The sequence below is a fragment of the Phyllobates terribilis genome, unplaced genomic scaffold (genome assembly GCF_046119375.1).
Source record: "Phyllobates terribilis strain yellow unplaced genomic scaffold, ASM4611937v1 Scaffold_2__4_contigs__length_985480577, whole genome shotgun sequence".
NCBI lineage: Eukaryota > Metazoa > Chordata > Amphibia > Anura > Dendrobatidae > Phyllobates > Phyllobates terribilis.
The window spans coordinates 640,298,341-640,319,260 of record NW_027362762.1 but is presented as its reverse complement, the minus strand read 5'-3'; the positions used below and the strand labels follow the sequence as shown (position 1 = coordinate 640,319,260).

At 40.6% G+C, this 20,920-nt stretch overlaps 1 protein-coding gene across 1 annotated transcript in view; it reads right to left on the bottom strand.

The window, feature by feature from the left end:
* Positions 1–933: 933 nt before the first annotated feature.
* The window catches only part of LOC141252906 (myosin-binding protein H-like), a 216,548-nt gene continuing 196,561 nt past the window's right edge, over positions 934–20,920 (bottom strand). The window contains exons 10-11 of the mRNA XM_073670668.1: positions 10,032–10,063; positions 934–1,051 (exon numbers count right to left, since the gene is read on the bottom strand). Of these exons, the coding sequence (XP_073526769.1) occupies positions 10,053–10,063 (11 nt within the window). The 3' untranslated portion in view covers positions 934–1,051; positions 10,032–10,052. The remainder of the gene's footprint in view (positions 1,052–10,031; positions 10,064–20,920) is intronic.

The following is a 20,920-nucleotide window of genomic DNA, read 5'->3' as shown; positions in this document are numbered from 1 at the left end:
GCCTGCGTAAGTGACCTGCGCTGCATGTGAAGGGATGCCCGCGGCCTGCCTGAGTAAGTGACGATGCCTTCGGCTCTGTGCTCCGTCACAATTGCTAATAGCAGGTAATGCGACCCACGGCCGAACCGGCCCATCTGGCATTTACCAGAACTGCCAGATAGACAGTCCGGCCCTGATGCCAGGGCTGAACTTTAGTCCCAGTGTGTTCCTGCTTTCACCCCATCAGATTCTAAAGGGGCATAATCAAGTGAAGACGCACTTGAAGGGGTTATCCTGGATTAGATTACTTTTTATTATGGACCTAAGAACTAACAGGCAGGTAGTTGTTAACTACCCATCTGTTCTGCCCGGTGCCAGCACAGAGCAAATAACAATTTTTGTGCTGGCAATACTGCTACTTCACATCAACAGAGCAGCAGTTCCTCTTCCGCATGACATTGGCAGTCAATCCCTGTCAAAAGAGCAAGCTGAAGAGAAGCGGCTGCTCTGTCGATGTGACCTCAACAGAAGGCACGGAATCGCTGTCAGGAGCGGTCTGCGCTCTGAGGCAGCAGAGATCGGCGTTGGGCAGAATGGTCAAGTAGTTAGCAACTACATGCCTGTTAGCTCTTAGGTCCATAGTAAAGAAATAAAATAATCTCAGAAAACCCCTTTAATGAGTGATATGCTTATGCACATGGTGTGAATATGGTCCATGTGGAAGATTGGTTTGGAATTATTGACTATCCATGAAACTGTGAAGGAAATATATTTTAATTACAATTTTATTTTTTTTGATTATTTAATGATGCACTGAGAGGAACTGCATTTGTAACACTGTATACAATAAGTATCTGAATTTGGTCATCAGATATTAACCTAAATTATTTTATATACAGAATTGTGACAAATAAATTACACACAATTTTGTGCCAATATATTTTATTTGCAAACGGAATCCAGTCAGATGAGAGACAGTACAACAAATACATATATGTTGCGCAGCTCAGAAGCCATCAATGCATCTTGATAGTATATGCAATATTAGATGAAGCTCACTGACAAATCCATCCTAAAATAGAAGGGAAAAAAAACAGTCACAAATGAGTTAATGAAACCAAACATTTGTTAAATGTCTCTGTTTAAGTGTACATAACTAGAAGCAAAAATAGATATCTGACGATTTATGAAACTAAGTCGAAAAGGTATATGTGTATATTACTTAAATAAATTTATATTATATATATATATATATATATATATATATACACATACATACAGTACAGACAAAAAGTTTGGACACACCTTCTCATTTAAAGATTTTTCTGTATTTTCATGACTATGAAAATTGTACATTCACACTGAAGGCATCAAAACTATGAATTAACACATGTGGAATTATATACTTAGCAAAAAAGTGTGAAACAACTGAAAATATGTCTTATATTCTAGGTTCTTAAAAGTAGCCACCTTTTGCTTTGATGACTGCTTTGCACACTCTTGGCATTCTCTTGATGAGCTTCAAGAGGTAGTCACCGGAAATGGTTTTCACTTCACAGGTGTGCCCTGTCAGGTTTAATAAGTGGGATTTCTTGCCTTATAAATGGGGTTGGGACCATCAGTTGTGTTGTGCAGAAGTCTGGTGGATACACAGCTGATAGTCCTACTTAATAGACTGTTAGCTCCTTTTTCCTTGCCATAATACAAATTCTAAGTAAAGAAAAACGAGTGGCCATCACTACTTTAAGTAATGAAGGTCAGTCAGTCCGAAAAATTGGGCAAACTTTGAAAGTGTCCCCAAGTGCAGTTGCAAAAAACATCAAGCTCTACAAAGCAGCTGGCTCACATGAGGACCGCCCCAGGACAAGGAAGACCAAGTATCACCCCTGGTTCTGAGGATCAGTTTATTCGAGTCACCAGCCTCAGAAATCGCAGGTTAACAGCAGCTCAGATTAGAGACCAGGTCAATGCCACACAGAGTTCTAGCAGCAGACACATCTCTACAACAACTGTTAAGAGGAGACTTTGTGCAGCAGGCCTTCATGGTAAAATAGCTGCTAGGAAACCACTGCTAAGGACAGGCAACAAGCAGAAGAGACTTATTTGGGCTAAAGAACACAAGGAATGGACATTAGACCAGCGGAAATCTGTGCTTTGGTCTGATGAGTCCAAATTTGAGATCTTTGGTTCGAACTACCAAGTCTTTGTGCGACGCAGAAAAGGTGAACGGATGGACTCTACATGCCTGGTTCCCACCATGAAGCATGGAGGGGGAGGTGTGATGGTGTGGGGGTTCTTTGCTCGTGACACTGTTGGGGATTTATTCAAAATTGAAGGCATACTGAACCAGCATGGCTACCACAGCATCTTGCAGCGGCATGCTATTCCATCCGGTTTGCGTTTAGTTGGACCATCATTTATTTTTCAACAGGACAATGACCCCAAACACACCTCCAGGCTGTGTAAAGGCTATTTGACCAAGAAGGAGAGTGATGGGGTGCTACGCCAGATGATCTGGCCTCCACAGTCACCAGACCTGAACCCAATCGAGATGGTTTGGGGTGAGCTGGACCGCAGAGTGAAGGCAAAAGGGCCAACAAGTGCTAAGCTTCTCTGGGAACTCCTTCAAGATTGTTGGAAGACCATTTCCGGTGACTACCTCTTGATGCTCATCAAGAGAATGCCAAGAGTGTGCAAAGCAGTCATCAAAGCAAAAGGTGGCTACTTTGAAGAACCTAGAATATAAGACATATTTTCAGTTGTTTCACACTTTTTTGTTAAGTATCTAATTCCACATGTGTTAATTCATAGTTTTGATGCCTTCAGTGTGAATGTACAATTTTCATAGTCATGAAAATACAGAAAAATCTTTAAATGAGAAGGTGTGTCCAAACTTTTGGTCTGTACTGTATATATATATATATATATATATTTATATTTATATTTATATATATACACATACACACACAGACAGTTGAAACCAGAAGTTTACATACACTATATAAAAAGTATAAAAAAAGACAAATGCATGCTTCCCATAATTTTTAATATTTGCCAAATGCCAGAATAATGAAAGAGAGAGAATGTTTAAAGGCATTTTTATTACATACTGTAAAGTCAAAAGTTTACATACATTTCATTAGTATTTGGTACCATTGCACTTAAACTGAATGACTTGGGTCAAACGTTTGCGATATCCTTTCACAAGATTCTCACAATAGTTGGTCGGAATTTGCGCCAATTCCTCCTGACAAAACTGGTGTAATTGATGCAGGTTTGTAGGTTGCCTTGCTCGCACCTGCCTTTTCAGCATTGCCCATAAATTTTCAATAGGATTGAGATTAGTGCTTTGTGATGACTACTCCAAACATTGACTTTGTTATCCTTAAATCACTTTGACCAAATGGACAATGACCCGAAGCATACTGCCAAAATGGTAACATTGTACATTAACAACCCCCCAACCTACTGTCTCCTTCCCCATTCCTGTAGAATGTAAGCCCGCAAGGACAGGGTCATCTTCCCTCTGTACCAGTCTATCATTGTTAGTTTGTTTACTATAGGTGTACAGTACACCATGGAATCAATGGCGCTATATAAATAATTAATAATAATTTGGAGGAATCATTTCCGCCCAAGCTTTAACTTCCTAGCTGATGTCTTCAGATGTTGCTTCAGTATTGCCACATAATATTCTTTTCTCATGATGCAATCTATTTTGTAAAGTGCACAAAACAACCCCACAACATGATGCTGCCACCCCCGTGTTTCACAGTTGGGATGGTGTTCACAGTTTTTAGGCTTCCAAGCTTCTCTCTTTTTCCTCCAAACAAAACTATGGTCATTATGCCCAAAAAGTTAAATTTTAGTTTCATCAGACCACAGGACATGTCTCCAAAAATGAAGGTCTTTGTTCCTGTGTGCATTTGCAAACATTAATTTGGCTTTTTTATGTTTCTTTTGGAGTAATGGCTTCTTCCTGGCAGAGTGGCCTTTCAGCCCATGTTGATTCAGTGCTCGTTTCACCGTGGATATTGACACAATCTTACCAGCTTCCGCTATCATCTTCACAAGGTCTTTTGCTTTTGTCCTTGGGTTGATATGCAAATGTCGGACCAAAGCACATTCATCTCTGGGACACAGAACCCGTCTCCTTCCTGAGCAGTATGATGGCTGGACGTTCCCTTCTTATTCGTATTTGTGTATAATTGTTTGTACAGATGAACGAGGTACCTTCAGGTATCTAGAAATTATACCCTAGGATGAGCCAAGTCCACAATTCTCTTCCTGATATCTTGGCTGATTTCTTTAGACTTTCCCATAATGCTACACACAGAGAAAAAGTGTTTCAGGTGTGTATTAAGATACATCCACAGGTGTGTGTCTAATTAACTCAGATGTTGCCAAAACCCTATCAGAAGCTTCCAAACACATGACATCATCGTATGGGCAGTCCAGAATTGTTTAAATGCATAGTAATCTTAGTGTATGTAAACTTTTGACTTTGCAGTAGGTAATAAAAATGCCTTTAAAACATTCTCTCTCTCATTATTCTGGCATCTGGCAAATATTAAGAATTATGGTAATACTAATTGACCTAAAACGGGAAAGGTTTATTCTGATTTCATGTCAGATATTGAGAAAAACATGCATATGTGTCTTTTTATATAGTGCATGTAAACTTCTAGTTTCAACTATATATAAATATATATATACTAGATGGTGGCCCGATTCTAACGCATCGGGTATTCTAGAATATGTATGCGGCCGACCGGGCGCATTTAGCAGAGCGTTGTTGAAATTTGGTACCAATCTCGCTGATTGGTCGCGGATGGGGGCCGGCGACCGATCAGCAGAGCGGCGTTTAAATTTGCCGCCCATATTGCTGATTGGTCGTGGCCGGCAACCGCGACCAATCAGCGTCGTATAAGTGAGGACCGGGGAGCGGCGCTGCCTGTGCGGCTACTTCCGCTGCGAGAAGCCGGGAGATAAGCGGCAGAAGCATCCTGACCGGCGGCGCCGCTCCCCGGTCCTCCCTTCACACTTGCCCTCCGGAGATTAGCGGGCCAAGCCGCTGAGCTCCCGACGTTAGCCGCATGGAGGTGGGTGTCGGGATACTTGTGCTGCCAGCAGCGGGGAGATGAGCTGCTAGCGCCGGTCATCTCCCCGCTGCATCGCCGCTGACCTCCATCCGGCAGATGAGTCGCTAACGGCCGCCATCTTTTCCTGAAATCCCGCGTCGCTGATGGGCCGCGGCCGGACCAATCAGCGACGCGGGATTTCCTGGACAGACAGACAGACAGACGGGATAAGACGATTTTGTATATATTATACACATATACGTTGCTGCAGAAGTAGTCAGAATATTTCCAACATTTAAGCAGCAGATTAAGTTTGTTACCACTTGAGAGAAAAGTCATTTAAGACTGGTGCGAACAGAATTTTGCACCATGGCAGCTTCAATTTCATTGAGTCTTTCTTTTATTGAATGACAGTCACAGGGAGGCCAATTGTGCATGCAACTAAATTAAAATTGATGTATTTACGTTATATGGACTATACATATAGAGATTAAAAGTTGCCTTACTAAGAGTTGATTGTAGCACTGCCTATAGGCTAGGATAATTCTTGGTATTTGGCACGATGCAAGCTATCAATCCATATACAAGGAACAATTACATGCAAATGCCATTATTAACATTATTATTAAGCCAAGAACCTATTTTTGCTGAGGAAGTAAACTAAAATCCTCTGTAAACTATCGAATGTGCAGATTTTGCAGCATATTTTACAATGGGTTTATACCTTTATATAGCAATGTGCAAAATCTGTGGCAAATTTGTAATCAATCTGAATCAGAAATGAAAATCCACAGCATCCTATAAAAATGCACAGCATGTGAATGCAGAGCATGTGAATGGGGTTTAATTTTTATTCTATCACATTATCTATCTATCTATTACAGATAATAATAGTTATTTTGCCTTGGAATATAAATTTATGATAAATAATGCAAATAAAACATATTGTATATAAAAATATATAAACTTGGTTAATTTTTTTTCAACCAAATTTAGACCAGATTGTACTGTAAGCTTGCTTAGCTGAAGTGATGACATGGAAAAATATCCAACTTTTGTCACTTGCTAAATAATGAGAAGAGTGGGCAGAGTCTGCAAAGATTTGTTAGAGCTGGTGATGTACAATACAAAGTTATATTGTGCTACCGTGTTAACCAGAAAAATCGATGTAAATACTTTTATGTCCAAAAATGACAAAAGTATTCTTGAAGTGATACCTTTATTGGCTAACCAGAGAAAAAATATATATGCAAGCTTTCAGAGCACAGAGGCTCCTTCGTCAGGCAATATTACAAATGAAAATTATTGCCTGAAGAATGAGCCTCTGTGCTCTGAAAGCTTGCACATACAGTGGGTATGGAAAGTAGTCAGACCCCTTTAAATTGTTCACTCTTTGTTTCATTGCAGCCATTTGGTAAATTCTAAAAAGTTCTATTTTTTTCTCATTAAAGTACACTCTGCACTCCATCTTGACTGAAAAAAAACAGAAATGTAGAAATTTTAGCAAATTTATTAAAAAAGAAAAACTGAAATATTACATGGTCATAAGTATTTAGACCCTTTTGTTACGCTCGCGCCCGGACTGACTGGCGTGAGCGTGATTAGTGATCCCACTGTACCATGAACCGAGGAGTGCCTGGAGGGGCGTAACAAAGTATCAACCCGATCCGACCAAGGTCGCACGGCGGCTCAGTCGACTCCGTGAACCAAGCAGGAACCGAGCAGAGGGACCAGGTGCTACTCCAGGTCAGACCCCGGTCACAGCTGTTGACCCACACAGGGGAATGCAGGAACAGGCAGGTTAGACTGGCATGTAGACAGGTGGGTACTGGCAAACACGGCTGGTATGCAGACAGGTGGATATTGCCAGGCCCAGTTGGTATGCAGACAGGTGGGCACTAGCAGGCACGGCTGACATGCAGAGAGGCAGGTACTGGCAGGTAGAAACGCAGGCAGGATAGGGACCTGTACAGACTGGAACGAACCCGCAGATGCGGTGGACAAGCTGAGCAGAACAAAACCCGCAGATGCGGTAGACAAGCGGAGCAGAGCAAAATCCGCAGATGTGGTAGACAAGCAGAGCAGAGCAAAACCCGCAGATGCGGTAGACAAGGTGAGCAGAGCAAAACCCGCAGATGCAGTAGACAAGGTGAGCAGAGCAAAACCCGCAGATGCGGTAGACAAGCTGAGCAGAGCAAAACTCGCAGATGCGATAGAACAAGCAGAGCGGAGCAAAACCCGCAGATGCGGTAGAACAAGCAGAGTGGAGCAAAACCCGCAGATGCGGTAGAACAAGCAGAGCGGAGCAAAACTGCAGGTGCGGCAAACAAGCGAAGCAGAGCAGAACCGCCGGAGCGGTGAACAAGCAGAGCAGAAGGTGAAGGCAGACACGACAGGGCTCTGTTCACATGGAACAGACTGGAAAATACAGGAAGATGGTTAAAACACAGGAAGTAGACACGGAGGCAGGGAAAGGGGACAAGCAGAACCAGATACACACAAGGTACTTACAATGAAGTAGCGAGTGGACACAAAACTCACAAACAGAAGTACAGAGACAATGAGTTGGAGTTAGGTGCATGTTCAGACACTGCAGGCAAAGGGAAGGTACGGACATAGAGAGAAACAAGTAACGGGCTAGGACACTGTTCAGACAGAAACTGAACTGGGAATAAGATACAGGAACGAGCCTGGGAACTCAGCCCCCAGGGTGGCGGAAACAGACTAGAAGTCAGAGATACAGGTAGCGGCCCTGGGTACTCGGCCCCCAGGGTGGCGGAAACAGACTAGAAGTCACAGGTACAGGAAAAGGCCCTGGGTACTCAGCCCCCAGGGTGGCGGACAGACTAGAGTCAGGAAAGGACCTGGAACCTCAGTTGAAAAAGACAAACTGAGTGAAAGTGTTGCTCAGGCCCCTCCTACTGGGTGGAGGGGGTGTAAGTATCCAGTGACTCACAGCAATAGGCTGGGGATGCATTAGGACTGTGCACAGAGTAGCTATAAGAAACAAGCAGAAAGCCGCGCCCACGCCCTAAGCAATCAGACAAGAGACATGGACACATCAGGTAATGGAGCAAAGAGTGCAGCATGGACTGACAGGTAAGATTGCGGTCTTGCATGGTGGGAGATGGTGCACCATGCAAGCACGCCGCCAGGAATGTTACACCTTTGCTCAGACACTCATATTCAAGTCACATGCTGTCCATTTCCTTGTGATTCTCCTTGAGATGGTTCTACTCCTTCATTGGAGTCCAGCTGTGTTTAATTAAACTGATAAGACTTGATTTGGAAAGGCACAGACCTGTCTATATAAGCCCTCACAGTTCACAGTGCATGTCAGACCAAATGAGAATCATGAGCTCAAAGGGACTGCCCAAGGAGCTCAGAGACAGAATTGTGGCAAGGCACAGATCTGGCCAAGGTTACAAAAGAATTTCTGCATTACTCAAGGTTTGTAAGAGCACAGTGGCCTCCATAATCTTTAAATGGAAGAAGTTTGGGACCACCAGAAGTCTTCCTAGACCTGGCCATCAAGCCAAACTGAGCAATTGTGGGAGAAGAGCCTTGGTGAGAGAGGTAAAGAAGAACCACAAGATCACTGTGGCTGAGCTCCAGAGATGCAGTAGGGAGATGGGAGAAAGTTCCACAAAGTCAACTATCACTGCAGCCCTCCACCAGTCAGGCCTTTATGGCAGAGTGGCCTGACGTAAGCCTCTCCTCAGTGCAGGACATATGAAAGCCCGCATAGAGTTTGCTCAAAAACACATGAAGGACTCCCAGACTATGAGAAATAAGATTCTCTGGTCTGATGAGATGAAACTTTTTGGTGATAATTCTAAGCGGTATGTGTGGAGAAAACCAGGCACACCTCATCACCTGCCCAATACAATCCTAACAGTGAAACATGGTGGTGGCAGCATCATGCTATGGGGTATTTTTCAGCTACAGGGACAGGATGACTGGTTGCAATTGAAGGAAACATGAATGCGGCCAAGTACAGAGATGTCATGGATGAAAACCTCTTCTAGAGTGCTCTGGACCTCAGACTTGGCAGAAGGTTCACCTTCCAACAAGACAATGACCCTAAGCACACAGCTAAAATAACAAAGGATTGGCTTCAGAACAACTCTGTGACCATTCTTAACTGGCCTAGCCAGAGCCCTGACCTAAACCCAATTGAGCATCTCTGGAGAGACCTGAAAATGGCTGTCCACCAACGTTCACCATCCAACCTGATGGAACTGGAGAGGATCTGCAAGGAAGAATGGCAGAGGATCCTCAAATCCAGGTGTGAAAAATTTGTTGCATCATTCCCAAGAAGACTCATGGCTGTACTAGCTCAAAATGGTGCTTCTACTCAATACTGAGCAAAGGGTCTGAATACTTATGACCATGTGATATTTCAGTTTTTCTTTTTAATAAATTTGCAAAAATTTCTACACTTCTGCTTTTTTTCAGTCAATATGGGGCGCAGAGTGTACTTTAATGACAAAAAAATGAACTTTTTAGAATTTACCAAATGGCTGCAATGAAACAAAGGGTGAAAAATGTAAAGGGGTCTGAATACTTTCCACACCCACTGTATACATTTTATTCTGGTTAGCCAACAAAGGTATCACTTCAAGAATACTTTTGTCATTTTTGGACATAAAAGTATTTACATTAGAGCTGGTGACAAATTTGTTGCACATTTACCCTTACAGCAGATGTAAATTATATTTTCTCACTATCAAACTGGTAAAAATGTACAAAGCGTATAACATTTACTCATAAATTTGACATATTGATGGAATATCCTCAGCTTAGGTTATCCATATTACATTGGCATTGGTCCAATGTCAGCATCCCCACAGATAAGCTGTATGAATGGAGACTTTTATTGCCTACAGTTTTAATTAATGTTATTGCTTATACATCCCTTTAATTATCATTACTGCTTTAACCTTATTTACATTGTATATCATTGCTTACCTTGTGATGAAAAATTTGTGTTTATTGGGGCACTACAAAAAAAATATTAGTTTAGTGACCTTAATGTACTACACGTAACAACATTAAAAACATAATAAACAGAAAATATATAATGTGAAAAATAAAAGCAATATCATCACCATCACAATGGAAAGCTTCATATTTCTGTAACAAAATTCCACAGTTACAGCGTTTACTGGTCTGGTGATACAGGCCAAAACATGAAGATGTGTAAAAGTCTGACAGCACACAGATTTAACCCCTTTCCGACATGGCCGATTTTTGTTTTTGTGTTTTCGTCTTTTTCCTCCCGTTCTTCCAAAAGCCATAACTTTTTTTTTCTGTACACATGGCTGGATTAGGGCTTGTTTTTTGTGGGACGAGTTGTACTTTTGAATGACATCCATGATTTTACCACATAGTATACTGGAAAACGAGAAAAAATTCTAAGAGCGGTGAAATTGTGAAAAAAAACGCAATTCTAACATTGTTTTTGAAAATTGTTTTTATGACGTACATTGAGTGGCAAAAGTTAACTAGCAATAGGATTTTCCTCATGCTTTACTGTATTTGTTAGTGCCCTTATGGAAAGTGAACCTGTGATTGTCTGATCGCTTTTATTATACATTGCTGCATATATTAAAAATCACAGTTTACTTTGAAGCCCATCCACAGACTGAGTTTTAAAGGAGCTTCACTATGACAGTCACAAAGGTCTTCACCAGACCCCCAGCTGTCATTGCAACCCTTCGCACACCACAAAAGCGTCATGGGTGCATAAGAAGACGCTCCCCATGCTGGCGCGCTGTTAATGTCACTGTCAGAGTTCGACAGTAGCATTTAACAGGTTCACAAAGCTCTACCCGCGGCTGTTAGAGGCAGATGCTGACTGTGCATCACAGCCATTATCTGCCTGGTATGGGGAAGGCTCACCCAGTGAGCACGTTCCATATACCAGCTACCAACTTGCACAGTACATGTACAGTGGATGTCAATAAAGGATTAAACATATATAAAATGGTGCAGAAAAAAAGCTGTGAATTGCTTGGAATGTTAGTATAGGGACTGGAAAAACAAAAAAGACCCATGATGAGCGTCCATCAACAGAAAAATAAAGTTCCAAGTCATAGGTAATGGTGACGCAAATCACATTTTTTTAACCACTAAAAAGTAAAGAAAGTGTTCAAATTCATCACTGTAATTACAACGAACAGAATCATGTTGCCAGGTCATTTTAACACACATGGAATTCCATGAAAACAAAACCCAAGGGGGAATTGTGTTTTTTTTTTTTTTTCAAAATTATGCACAACTTGGAATCTTTCTATTGGTTTTTAGAACATTTCATAGCAAAATTAATGGTGTCATTCACATCTGCAACTCAACCAGCAGAAAACGAGCAATGAATGAAGATAATCTGGAGTGCACTCAATTGGATGAGGAGGAGGTGCAAGTAGATAAGGATGGGTCCCTTAAAAGTATTTAGGTAAAATCACTGCACACTCATGATGTGATGCAAAATAAGGAGTCTTTATTACATTTCAGTGATTCAACAGCAAATATAGGAGTACATTTCATGCTGTGGGTGACAAAGATAAGACGTTTCGATTCTTCCAAGTCTTATTCATGGTGTCATGAGGGATAAAATGGCAACAATGAAAATACCAATATGGAAAGAAGATATAGATACATATAAAATAAACATAAATATACATATATATATATAGTGTCGACAATATAGTAGGATCAAATGCCTAATACTGGAAGTAACTGGGGATAGCTTGTCATAGGAAAAACACTGGCCTTTACTTAGTAGAGAATACCCCCAGAAAATTCAAATCTGAACCCCTAGTATGTCATAAAAGACCATGTAACCTCTGTGATGATCTTGTAAGGGCAGACATTGGTAGCCTTACACGTGTACCCATCCAAGAATTTTTAAGCATTCAAAAGACAGGTACTTTTTCCTGTCTCCACTGCTTTAGCTGCTCTGACATAATTAAATCTGAATATTTCACACATCCGCAAACTGGTAAAGCATTCCGAATTAAAGGGTTCTTCACATGTGCATAGGTGAGACCACACAACATCAGGTATAGAATTACCAGCCATTAATCCACCATACACTGCAATATAACATGGCTGCCCTTGCCACATCCCTTTACAGAAGCTAGATATATGGTAATTTCAGATTATCAAGCAAGTGCCTAGACCTAGATATAGTTTTAACCATGTGAAAATGCTCAAATTAAGAGGATCCTACTGGGTACATAACCTTCAAACATTAGCACCATGGGGTCTTAACAGAGAATATGATCTATTGACATAAACAGTATTTTATGTATTGTGACTAATATATGTATACACCTCTGTTTTTAGACTTGTTGATTCCTATTACTCAGCGACAGGTAAGTACACCGGTAGCAACATCCCTGCTCCTCAGCATTCCTTATCTTTATCCTTACTGTATATTTTTCAGCTCCCTCTCTCTGATCCCATGTATGTCTTTCTTTCATCTTTTCCTCTTACATCCTCACTTAGCATTAGTTCTATTCATCTATCTTCTGCTCACATCCCTTCTATATACCCATTCTTTTAGCCTCTGTTTTCCCCATCCAGATCATTTTATTTTTATTTTACATTTGTGCACTTATTCTCGTTATCTTGTTAGCACCAAGTTCACTCGTGTCTATAATAACTATCGTGTGCTCCTTGCAGGGTAGATCACTTCCAGAATTTTCGCCCCTCACTGATGCATACCACACTTTTCACTTGCGTCCATATCAACGGCCATGCCATGTTTCCAGCCAGTGACCTCATTGCTGACACTCCATGCAGCACCATTTAATGAACGCTGATCGTTCTTGCTCCAGGACATTCATTTAGATGCTGCACAGCGTCCCCTCCATTGGTCCTACCTCTCAGCTGTATCACAGCCTTCCTTACCTTCCTCCATGCACTACTTCAGCATTGGTAAGATAGTTGTCTCTATTTTGCTCTAATTCCAGATCCTTAATATACAACCGGTGTACTATAGACTTCTTATATGTATTTATACGAGCATATCACTCCCATTTTACCCATTTTTGTTTGCATATATTATTCATGGCAAATAGATCTGTATTTGAAACATTAGAGAATACTTATTTATGGTAACATCCATTTTGTACCTAACTGCATTCAAAAGTATTTTCTTTTCACACTGTGTGCATCATCCCCAGTAACTTCCTTTATTATGCATCTGCTCCTACTACACTATTGACGCTATATATACACTGTATGTATATTCCATTTATGTTTATTTTATATGTACCTATATCTTCTTTCGACATTAGCATATATACTGTTGCCATTTTATCTATAGCGACACCATGATTAAGACTCGGGAAAGTCGAAATGCCGAAGAGTATGAAATTTACTGTTATATTTTCTATGAAATCACTGAAATGTTATAAAAGACTTCTTATTTTGCATCACATCATGAGTGTGCGGTGATATTACCTATAAGCAAAAAACAAGCCCTCATTTGGCTTTGCTAGTGAAAAAAAATACTCTTGGAAGAAGAGGACAAAATAAAACCACAAAATAAAAAATTGGCCCGTTCAGGAAGGGGTTACGTTTAGATTGTAATGTGAAATCTGGTGACAGATACTCTTAAGTCTCTTCCTGATTGAGCGATTTTTTTCCTGCTTTTATTTTTTCCAAAAATATTTTTATTTTTTGCAAAAAAAACAAAACAGTGCTGTCTGGTTTGGCTGTTATATGCTACATTGTATACTCTTATTATGCATACTCTTATTATGTATACTCTTATACCTGGTATATTGTTTGCATTATTTTCAAATAACTCATTAATTGACTTTTTCATTTTTTAAAAAGTGGACTTATATGAATCCTGAAATGTAAAATAACAAACACCGAAAGTAGTCACCCTCCCTTTCCAGTGCTCTTTGCTCTGGAATTTTGGAATGTATATTGGCTGTCGCATGATGTCATGTCCTCGGTGCACATGACTACTGCAGCCAATCACTGAGCTCAGTATAGAAAACAGCTTTAACCATGTAACAGTGTTTGGGCCTAAATGACTAATTAACTTCTATTGAATTTGTACAAGTTGTGGTTTTAAAATAACTTTTTTATTCCTTGGGATACCCAAAAAATTGGCAGCATTTTTTATGAAACATAAAACTGTTTGCAATATCATTCCTACAGAATAAATATATATACATACACATAAAAATTAATAATCATATATTAATATATACAGTACAGACCAAAAGTTTGGACACACCTCATTTAAAGATTTTTCTGTATTTTCATGACTTTGAAAATTGTACATTCACACTGAAGGCATCAAAGCTATGAATTAACACATGTGGAATTATATACTTAACAAAAAAGTGTGAAACAACTGAAAATATGTCTTATATTCTAGGTTCTTCAAAGTAGCCACCTTTTGCATTGATGACTGCTTTGCACACTCTTGGCATTCTCTTGATGAGCTTCAAGAGGTAGTCACCGGATATGGTTTTCACTTAATAGGTGTGCCCTGTCAGGTTTAATAAGTGGGATTTCTTGCCTTATAAATGGGGTTGGGACCATCAGTTGTGTTGTGGAGTAGTCAGGTGGATACACAGCTGATAGTCCTACTGAATAAACTGTTAGAATTTGCATTATGGCAAGAAAAAAGCAGCTAAGTAAAGAAAAAAGAGTGGCCATCATTACTTTAAGAAATGAAGGTCAGTCAGTGTGAAAAATTGGGCAAACTTTGAAAGTGTCCCCAAGTGCAGTTGCAAAAACCATCAAGCGCTACAAAGAAACTGGCTCACATGAGGACCGCCCCAGGAAAGGAAGACCAAGAGTCACCTCTGCTTCTGAGGATAAGTTAATCCGAGTCATCAGCCTCAGAAATCGCAGGTTAACAGCAGCTCAGATAAGAGACCAGGTCAATGCCACACAGAGTTCTGGCAGCAGACACATCTCTTCAACAACTGTTAAGAGGAGACTTTGTGCTGCAGGCCTTCATGGTAAAATAAACCAAAAAAAAAAAGAATCCTTAGATCCGAAAATAAATAATCCATTTCCACCCTCGTTTTCCTGTCTGCCGGTGGAAATCTTTGTGAAAATGGTTAAAGAAGATTTTGCCAAATTAAATAACGATTTTATCAAGGACAATCTCTCTCGATCGCATAGATTAGCCCTCAGAGAACTAAAAAAACATGAAAGATGTTGTTGTGAAAAGGGCGGACAAGGGGGGCAATGTGGTCGCTTGGCCTATAGACATGAATGAGGCAGGAGCATTTAAAGAACTGAATAGAAAGGAATTGTATAAAAGACTGGACTCCATTCCACTATCAAAATTTAAAGAAGAACTTTCGAACCTAATTAATGAGGGCCTAATGACTTCCATCATCCCACAAAAAATCGGGGAAGCTTTATTGCCTGAACATCCAATCATACCTACGTTCTACCTACTCCCCAAAGTTCACCCCCTCAGCCCACCGGGGAGACCCATTGTCTCCGGCATGGGGGGGGTCTTTGTGAACCAGCCTGTCAGTTTATTGACTTTTATCTAAAGAAATGCATAGAAACCCTTCCTTCCTATGTGAAGGATACCTCTGATGTTTTGAGGAGACTAGACGGGGTCATTCTGGAGGATGACATGTGGCTTGTTACCTGCGACGTGGAGTCCTTATACACGTCGATATGCCACAACCACAGGATCAGTGCTGCACGGTCTTTCTTGAATATGACTAATTTTGAACCAGATTTGATTTAGTTTATTTTGTCATTATTACAATTTATTCTAACACATATTTTTTTTGTGTTTAAGGACTGCCCCTTCCTACAGCTCCAGGGCACGGCAATGGGGGCATCCTGTGCCCCCTCATATGCCAATCTTTTCCTGGGGCTGTGGGAGAGGGACACGGTCCTTGACACACCAGGTCATGAGCACGTGGTCCTGTGGTCGAGGTATATCGACAATGTATTTTTCATCTGGCAGGGCTCCACGTCACAATTAGACTCCTTTTTGAGCCTGTTAAATATCAACAATCTGAATATTAAACTTACATGGAAATACAGCCAAAGCCGGATCGATTTTCTTGATTTACTTATCACCAGATCATCCAATGGTACTATTAGTACAGATTTTTTTTGGAAAAAAACATCCACTAATTCGCTTCTGCATTTTCAATCATCTCATCCACCAAAATTGAAAAAAAATCGATCCCTATAGGTCAATATTTAAGGGCCCGCCGCATCTGTTCTGATCATACAAGTTTCAGTACTCAGGCTGACGACTTCTCGTAGGTTTCTGAGTTGGGGATATAAATACCAAGATATTCGTAAGGGCTTTAATCGAGCTAAAAGTACCAACAGACAAACTCTTTTAACAGTGAACCAAAAATCAAAAAAATCCCTTTCTGTTGACCAACCTTTACGCTTTATTACTACCTTTAACGCCAACTGGGATGGGATTAAAAAAATCTTATTAAAACATTGGTCGATACTACGATCAGATAGAGACCTACAATACCAGTTACCTAAATATCCATCCGTGACTTGGCACAAATCACGCACACTAGAAGATATACTCTGTAACAGCCATTATGTTCCCCCCAGGAGTAAATATCTTTTTGGCAGCTCAGGTCCTCCCTGGGGGTGCTTTCCTTGTGGAGACTGCTCAGCCTGTAAGTATGTTTCAAGAACAAAAATATTTACCAACTCAAGTAATGAAAAAACCTTCAAAATTGTTCATCATATCACGTGCGATACCACAGCGGTAATATACCATGCCAAATGCCCCTGTGGACGTATCTACATAGGCATGACAACTAGTTCCTTAAAGACGAGAATTCAAGAACATGTCCGGGACATAAAAAATGCAGCTGACTGTTCTGAACCGCATCTGCTTAAGACCATCCCCAGACATTTCTTTGAACATCATAATTGTAATCCAAGGGGCTTGACCGTCTGTGGTATCGATCACGTGTATATGGGCATTAGAGGGGGGAACATAAAATAAAAGCTGCTCCAGAAAGAAACTCGATGGATGGTCATTTTGGATACGTTATCCCCCAACGGCCTAAACGAGGCTATCAGTTTCAAGTCTTTTCTCTGACATTAATCTTTTTTAATTTTAGGGCACTATATACAGTATGTATGTATTTCATATTGCAGTTTTGTTTACTTATACCTGTATTCTTTCATATGTTCTAGTTCGGATGTGTTCATATGCTTTATTTCATTCAACGCCGGCTCAAGACGATCTAGTACTGTCATCTGCTTCTTCCCAAGGGACTGCAGAATTCAAGTATCTATTGAGCCTTAAACCCAAGGACATCTATTTACATCATATATTGACATCGGCTATTTTGTTTGCAGAGATCATGTAAAGATGCTTTATATTGGGATTGTATATATATTCTTAAGGTGTCTACCATTTGTAACAGCATGATGTTATATTGATTATTACTATGCAATATTCCCAATGTTTGCAAGGAAATGTTGCTGTGTTTATATTGGTGCTATATTTATATTGCCACATTTATATTGATTTGTTTTTATGCGATATTGCAAATATTTACAGGGAAATACTTTTTGGAAGATGAACAGTTGTATGTATGTTTTCTTTACATCGATATTATGTGATCTCTTATGTCTCTGGGGAACCTCTTATTGGTTATCCCTTAAAATAAGTTTTGAATAATGGGACGTTGTCCGCTCTGGACACAGTAGGCATGAAATATTTGTCATTAATTATATAGTTGTATACCTATCGGTAGTCACGTACTTAATAATCATTGGTTATGCGCTCCTAATTTTATATTTCCTTAATCTACCATAAATCAATGAGAATTCCCTGAAAATCAAAAAGCTTATAATCCTTTAATATTTAATTTCATTTGTCGCCTTACCTCTAGTGGCGCAGACGCGCCCCGCATATGCGCTGTTGGTCCCCTGTGGCGCTGCGGGCGGGACGTGTTGCCGGGACGACGGGGTGGAAGACGCACGTCCTCCTTCCCATCCTTCCTGGCACGCGCCGGCTGGCCGCGCCCCGAGGGGAGGAGCAACATGACGAGTGGTGAGTCGATTCGCCGGTCATCCTGACAAATTCATTTATATAGTGCCCCTTTTAAATTCTCTCCACGCCTCCTGACGAAGCCAGAAGGAGAAACGCGCGTCGAGGCGCTTGTTTTGATCCCCAGTCCGCTCCACAAAGACGCCAGCATGTCCTCAGGTATAGGATTTTTTAATATCTAATGCCTGTAATGTTCATTGTATTCATTAGGTGCTTATGTGTGTATTTGCGCACAGGGATACCTGTGGAATATTCACATCTTTCTTATTTTCTGAATGAAATATGTTACTTTATATCTGCTGCCTTTGTGATAATACTTGAGTGATTTGTGCTGAGGATCTTATGTGTTTTCATGGGCTCTTATTGTACATCATTGTTTATAACAATTTTAGCAACTTGTTCTGTTTCACGTGATATGGGTTTTTGTCTATTTATATGAGTATATATTTTCAATAAAATTTATTATATATATGATTTAACTGATCCCGCAGTTTTTTGAAAAGAGTCCTTTGGTTCTTTATGGTTAACTTTAAATAATTTTAAGAACCCTTAGGTACTTTCATCATATTATTTCTGGGTTTATATGAATGGATTATTTCTTTTCGGATCTAAGGATTCTTTTTTGTTTTGGTTTAGTTTATGAAATCGGGTAAGACTCCACTTCCTGTGGCGTCTAAATAGGTTTTCTTCATGGTAAAATAGCTGCTAGGAAACCACTGCTAAGGACAGGCAACAAGCAGAAGACACTTGTTTGGGCTAAAGAACACAAGGAATGGACATTAGACTAGTGGAAATCTGTGCTTTGGTCTGATGAGTCCAAATTTGAGATCTTTGGTTCCAACCACCGTGTCTTTGTGCGACACAGAAAAGGTGAACGGATGGACTCTACATGCCTGGTTCCCACCGTGAAGCATGGAGGAGGAGGTGTGATGGTGTGGGGGTGTTTGCTGATGACACTGTTGGGAATTTATTCAAAATTGAAGGCATGCTGAACCAGCATGGCTACCACAGCATCTTGCAGTGGCATGCTATTCCATCCGGTTCGCGTTTAGTTGGACCATCATTTATTTTTCAACAGGACAATGACCCCAAACACACCTCCAGACTGTGTAAGGGCTATTTGACCAAGCAGGAGAGTGATGGGGTGCTACGCCAGATGACCTGGCCTCCACAGTCACCAGACCTGAACCCAATCGAGATGGTTTGGGGTGAGCTGGACCGCAGAGTGAAGGCAAAAGGGCCAACAAGTGCTAAGCATCTCTGGGAACTCCTTCAAGATTGTTGGAAGACCCTTTCCGGTGACTACCTCTTGAAGCTCATCAAGAGAATGCCAAGAGTGTGCAAAGCAGTCATCAAAGCAATTATAGAAAAATCTTTAAATGAGAAGGTGTGTCCAAACTTTTGGTCTGTACTATATATATATATATATATATATATATATATATATATATATATATATATATATATATATATATATATATATATATATATATATATATATACATACATACATATACACATACATACACGCACAGTGGGGAAAGTAAGTATTTTATACACTGCCGATTTTGCAGGCTTTCCCACCTACAAAGAATGGAGAGGTCTGCAATTTTTATCGTAGGTACATTTGAACTGTGAGAGGCAGAATCTAAAAATAAAAACCAGAAAATCACAATGTATGATTTTTAAATAATTAAATTGCATTTTATTGCATGAAATAAATATTTGATCACTTACCAACCAGCAAGAATTCTCGCTCTCACAGACCTGTTAATTTTTCTTTAAGAAGCTCTCCTACTCTGCACTCATTACCTGTGTTAATTGCACCTTTTTGAACTCATTACATGTATAAAAGACACCTGTCCACACAATCAATCACACTCCAACCTCTCCACCATGGCCAAGACCAAAGAACTGTTTAAGGACACCAGGGACAAAATTGTAGACCTGCACAGGGCTGGGATGGGCTACAGGAGAATAGGAAAGCAGCTTGGTGAGAAGGCAACAACTGTTGTCACAATTATTAGAAAATGGAAGAAACCACAAGATGACTGTCAATCTTCCTCGGTCTGGGGCTCCATGCAAGGTCTCGCCTAGTGGAGTAAAGATAATTCGGAGAAAGATCAGGAATTAACCCAGAACTGAACCTCGTCAATGACCTGAAGAGAGCTTGGACCACAATCTCAAACATTACAAACATGAAAGGTCCCCCTACTCACGCCAGCAGAGGTCCCAGCCCATTTGAAATTCACCTATGACCATCTGGATGATCCAGAGGAGGCATAGGAGAATGTCATGTGGTCCAATGAGACCAAAATATAAGTTTTTGGTATTAACTCCACTCGCCGTGTTTGGAGGAAGAAGAAGGATGAGTGTAACCCCAAAAACACCATCCCAACCATTAAGCATGGTGGGGGAAACATCATACTTTAGAGGTGCTTTCCTGCAAAGGGGACAGGATGACTACATTGTATTGAAGGGAGGATGGGTTCACGTATCGCAAGATTTTGGCCAACAACTTCCTTCCCTCAGTAAGAGCACTGAAGATGGGTCTTGGCTGGGTCTTCCAGCATGACAATGACTTGAAACACACAGCCAGGGCAACTAAGGAGTGGCTCTGTAAGAAGCATTTCAAGGTCCTGGAGTGGCATGGCCAGTCTCCAGACCTGAACCCAATAGAAAATCTTTGGAGAGAGCTGAAACTCAATGTTGCCCAGTGACAGCCCCGAAACCTGAAAGATCTGGAGAAGAAGAAGATCTGTATGGAGGAGTGGGCCAAAATCCCTACTGCAGTGTGGGCAAACTT